The following is a 5638-nucleotide window of genomic DNA, read 5'->3' on the forward strand; positions in this document are numbered from 1 at the left end:
ACGTATGTGTGTTGTGTGAAACATCGGTAGAAGCAGAGTCATATCGATGTCACCTGACCTGTCTGACGGAAACCTCCGTTGTGCTAAAGCAAACATCCTGAGGCCCCTGCAGCAACGCACTAAACACCAAATTTTCCACAAAACAAATGCTGCCATGATAAAAAAAAAACAAAAAAAACATATGAAACAGAATGCATCATCTTGCAGTAAATGCAAACACGCACTTTATGACTAGCTTTCATATTGTCAGTTTCAGTGGAAAAGACACAAGGTCATTAAGCATGCTGAGCCAAAAAACTCTAGGACATCTGTAGAATAATGCTAGCTAATCTTTTGTTGCTCTAAACACAGCAGCCAGATGACTTGTGAACACCAGTGCTGTCTTTGGCAAAAAGAAAAATCCAGTTTGTTAACCAGCTTCAATGGAAATATTTGTTTTCCATGTCCTAACTGACAATATAAAATATTTACAAGAAATACTTTGCAAAAATATATTCTATGAGTAATACTAACCCCTAAACATTTCAGTGACAATGTAGTGTACGCATGTCTGCTCGAACTAGGAAGAAGTGCATACAAGCAGCAAGAAAGTCCATGTTTTAGAAGTATGAATTGAACAGACTTGAAAACTATTCCTAGTCTGCTAGTTGGTACTTATGTTTGTGTTTATCTTGTAAGAGTACACACTGATTATTCATGGTACTACCCTTGTTATACAGCTTTTGGCATTTTCAAAGGATGTAGAAATGATCTTAACGTGGTCATGAGAGGCTCCTTAAAAAGTAGGACATGTGTTCCCATCAGCAGTTTCTCCAATATATCCAACAGGCAAACTATATTTTCACTTAATCACAGAGCATTACTCAGACATATTCGAGTTTTCATTTCTGAACAGCAGGGCTTCTATTAGGCAGCTTGAATAAAAGCAACCAAGACTTTTTTTAACTGCTGGTCCCAAGCAAAGGCAGACTCAGGAAGTTACAACTGACAGCTCAGCATCAATTTAACTATGGCTCACAAGCAACATGCAACATTCAAAAAGAATTCGCAATTCAGCTGTACATCTCCGCTGCCCTTCCAAATGCCATGCAAACTATCGTGTGGCTCTGTTGTTGTTCCAAAAAGAACAGCAGTCGGGACTTCCTGTTTTGTACATTTCCCCCCCACATTTACTGGCAAGGGAACTGAGGCCAGCAACTTAGTCTAAGGGGTGAACGTATAAACATTCATGGAGAATACCACTGAGCAGAGGGAGAATTTTTAACACTTGAATTGTAAGCCTGAGTTTCTTGCACATTAAAATAAACTTCCTATTACATTTTTCTGCTTTTAGAAGTTTACCAAAACTTGAAAATGTTGTGTCAACCACCAACTACATTTACTCTTGAAAAAACAGAGACATAGAAGATTTAAAATCACTTTTTTAATAAGACATTACAATGACATTGTTCTGTACATGGTACCCCCAGTCAAAATAGGAGTAAGAGCTGCACCACAAGGTGTCATTCAACATTTCACCAGTAAACAGCTCCCTCTGACTGCGTGACAGATGGATTCTGATGTAGGGTTAATGTACTTTCGTACTCATGCTACAGATATAGGCTATCATATAATGTCCCATTGCTGAGGCTAATCAACTGTGGTATCAGATTGAGAGCTCAGAGCTGAATGACATTCCTTTGGAAAGATTGAGTCGACTGACTATGCATTACCCAAAAATCAAAAATGCATCCCGACAAGCATGTTTTAAAGTTACTGGAGGCCTATTTGTTGAATATTCAGCACAATTAGGTATCAAGACATGACACAAAAGGTCAATCAGTTAAATATATAGCCCACAAAAGGGTATTGAGAGGGGTAACAAAACATGTCCAAAGTCATTATTTTCCCTCCTCTGATGCCCCAACTGGTGAGAATGAAATGTAAGCATTGGTTTAATTTTTTTTCCTCAATACCATTGAGAATGAATACTTTTCATCACAGTACTGTCTTGAAACAAATGTCAAAGTCCTCCATGTAGGCTACATAACATTAAAGAGCTCACCTTAGAAGAAGAAGAAAAAAAAAATCCAAGTTCAATGCAACAGAGACCGAAGAACCTTGAAACAAGCTTTAGTCCAAGAATTAAGATAAAAACTTCAGCTTCATTAGAAAAATTATACAAAACAGGAGAAAGAATAGGCAAAGGCGGTGATTTCTGTGGCTTCAACCTTAGGACCAATTAACTCAATATTCATCAAGCAAGCCCCAGAAATAATGAATGTGATATAGGCCTGCTACAGAGTACAAGCAAACTTTAAGCCGGCAAACCCAGTTAGAGATAAATTAGTCATGGGGTAAACATAGTATTAAAAAATAAATGGGAAATAATCAACTTTTCTTAACCATACTCATTTTGAGAAGTTATTTGTTACTTGCAACTTTATTATAGTTTTGACCTAAAACAGTCAGCAACTCAATCATTAAGATTTGTAATTTGAGGTTAGCCATGTCAAGCCCTCATATAGTCCATCACCTGTGGTCGCACAGGAGGGCTGAACATACCAATTCCTATCTCTGATACGGGTCAATCCGAGCTTCTCTTGGATTTCGTGTGGCTTCATGGCATCCGGAAGGTCTTGCTTATTGGCGAATATCAAGATGATGGCATCCCTCATCTCCCGGTCATTAATGATGCGGTGAAGTTCCTGCCTTGCTTCGTCGATGCGATCCCTGTCCGCGCAATCCACCACGAAAATTAACCCTTGGGTGCCCGTGTAGTAGTGTCGCCACAGGGGGCGAATCTTATCCTGGCCTCCAACATCCCATACATTGAACTTGACGTTTTTGTAGGTCACAGTTTCCACATTGAAGCCGACTGTAGGGATTGTGGTCACAGACTGTCCGAGTTTCAGTTTGTAAAGGATTGTTGTCTTTCCAGCAGCATCAAGTCCAAGCATCAATATTCTCATCTCCTTGTTGCCAAATATTTTTGAGAGCATTTTCCCCATTTTGAACTCTTGTGCATATATATTCTGTGCCTACTGAGAAAAGTTTCTGATACCGTCTTGGTAATTACTCACTTAAGATTACAACTTCAGTTTTTATAATATCTTCACTGGTGAAAACATGACTCTGAAGAGGGACTGAAGGTTAGAAAGTCAAAAGTCCTTAGCCTTTGCAGTACTTCGGGACTTCTCGTTAAAGTCTGTCAGGATCCTGTTGAGAGCGGGGACATTTACCTTCAGTAAATCACACGGGTTTCGGGGCCTATACACAACATGGCACGGTGAGGTTAAGAACTTGACACCAGCTGTTGCTGTGCGTTCATTGCATTGTGTAAAACAACACAAAGCGGTGTATGAAATCTGGGCAGAGTCGATTTAAAAAGTGAAGGGAGTAGACGCTGTGAGTATATAAGGCCTCCCTCGAAAAGCCGCGGTGCTTGTGAATTCCTTGTGGTGTCTGTGTCTGGCGGTCCTCTTCACCGGGTGCGCCCTTGTTCTCTACCAAAGGAGAAAAGCAGCTTTCTGCGGCTATTCCATCAAGCGCTGTGCCGGGAAACTTCGCCGTGTGGGAAGGGACGACTTCGAGAATAACCTCTGTGACTCAGCAGCACATGTACCCACTCGCGTAACTCCTGTCCCCCCTGAAATGAGATTCGGTGGGAGGGTCAGACATGAAAAATTAGCTAGCTATCGCTCGTGGTTGTTTCACACAGGTAGTAGGCTAACATTAGCTAGCTTGTTGCCTGCCTAGCTAGCTAGCCGCGAGCTAACTAGCTAACGGTAGTTAGCTCCAGAAAACTAATCTTATCTGGACGAATAATACACACGTCAATGACAAAATGTCTGGGACAAATCTTTATCGGTTAAACGGTTAATTCAAATATACGTTACCTACCTCTTATCTACCACTCCTTTCTCCAGAAATACACCCAGCTTTCGCCTTTCTCCTTTGAGTGGAGCTGGTCGCAGTGCTGCTACACCGGAAAGGTGTGGAGCTGCATTAACAGCCACTTCCTCCCGTCTGCTTCATTCAGCTACTGCCGCCTAGTACAACGCTGACTGTCTGGGTCATGATGATAAACTATAGACAGTATTATAACGCCGTTTACAATCAAATTTCACTTCTGAAATAAAAATACGGCGCTGTTTTCTTTTACGCCGTAAAGTTAACAGTAAATTAGCTAATAACAATTAGGGTAACACCGCAACGTTATTCCTTATTCCAAACTGTTTCCAGTAACGACATTAGTATCACGTTATATATGAAAATGGTCTTTGGAATGAAAATATGGAAATACATACACTGAAATACACTCCATGCCTAACATGTTCAGTTTCCAATGTTTCTATCTGATAAGTCTACTGACACTGTAGTAATGTTAATTAAAGTAATGTAACACCGCCCCCTTGTGGCTGTTTAAAGTTACTATCCAAATATGTGATTGGCAATCATTTTGTGCAGTTCTCTTTGTCTGTCCTCTGTTGTGTGTGATGCAGCAGGACAGGTGTTTTACTAACCTTTGCTTTGCTCGTTGCTGCTGCCATATAACTATGTGGAGAAAAAAAGGTGTTGCATTTATTCATTGGAGTTATATGCAAACACTAGTGAACCAGCATGCATCCACAGTGCACCGCTGACATCTGTCTGCACTGACAAATGTACCTAAACCTTTAATGAAATAGTTTATGAACGCAGAGTGATTTTAGTAGACGTTAAAATCAACTCGTACACTTTAAATTGTCTATAAAATAGTCTAGGGCAGCGGTCCCCAACCCCCGGGCCTCGGACCGGTACCGGTCCGTGAGTCGTTTGGTACCGGGCCGCGAGAGTTGAGGCTCAGGTGTGAAATGTATGGTTTTCAGGGTTTTTTTTAAAATCAGTTTTCAGCGTTGTTTTGTTATCGTTTTTATCGTTAACTCGGTTTTCCTGGGTCTTTTCACGTGTGTTATGAATAAATCTTCTTTTTTTCGGTACCGGTACTAGTTTTATTTTGTTGTATTCATCCGCGACACCTTAAAGGCCGGTCCGTGAAAATATTGTCGGGCATAAACCGGTCCGTGAGGCAAAAAAGCTGGGACCGCTGGTCTAGGGCACAGGTGTCGAACTCCAGGGCACGAGCGCCGGAGTCCTGCAGGTTTTAGATGTGTCATTAATCCAATACAGCTAATTTAAATGATTAAATGTCTTGAAGTTCTCCAGAGGCCTGGTAATGAACTAATCATGTGATTCAGGTGTTTTGACCCATGGTGAGATCTAAAACTTGCAGAACACCCGCCCTCGAGGCCTGGAGTTCGACACCCCTGGTCTAGGAGAACAATGGTCATTTTTTAATTGTAAAATGAGCAGTGTTTAAAGCCGTAGTAACTCTGGAGATTTGATCATTTGCCCTAACTGTGTAAGTAATCAGATCCATGGTCAGGCAGGTGATTCAAGAATCCCATAGTCGTGTGAAACAGACCTTAGACAGAACAATGTTTGTTAGTAAAGGTCACACGAAAGCTTGCTTGGGGTTTAGCAATCAAGAAGGAATGTCTGTTCAAATATCAACTCTTTGGGCAAGACTCCAAATACTTTGCCTGCAGTACAAAAATCACTGTCACAAAAGAAGAAATCACAATGGAAGAAACCCAGTGGGAGTAGCATTCAGGGA

At 41.0% G+C, this 5638-nt stretch overlaps 1 protein-coding gene across 1 annotated transcript; it reads right to left on the minus strand.

The window, feature by feature from the left end:
- Window positions 1-1404: 1404 nt before the first annotated feature.
- On the minus strand, window positions 1405-4196 carry arf6b (ADP-ribosylation factor 6b). Its single transcript, XM_025901069.1, has 2 exons — window positions 3883-4196; window positions 1405-3628 (listed from the first exon to the last, which is right to left on the minus strand). The coding sequence occupies exon 2, from the start codon at window positions 2988-2990 to the stop codon at window positions 2463-2465; it is 528 nt and encodes a 175-aa protein (XP_025756854.1). The 5' UTR covers window positions 2991-3628; window positions 3883-4196; the 3' UTR covers window positions 1405-2462.
- Window positions 4197-5638: the final 1442 nt, after the last annotated feature.

The sequence above is a fragment of the Oreochromis niloticus genome, linkage group LG19 (assembly GCF_001858045.2).
Source record: "Oreochromis niloticus isolate F11D_XX linkage group LG19, O_niloticus_UMD_NMBU, whole genome shotgun sequence".
Classification (NCBI taxonomy): domain Eukaryota; kingdom Metazoa; phylum Chordata; class Actinopteri; order Cichliformes; family Cichlidae; genus Oreochromis; species Oreochromis niloticus.

What these genes read in the sequence shown, in the direction of transcription:
- arf6b (XM_025901069.1), bottom strand. Translation starts at nt 2,990, where the DNA reads ATGGGGAAAATGCTCTCAAAAATATTTGGCAACAAGGAGATGAGAATA.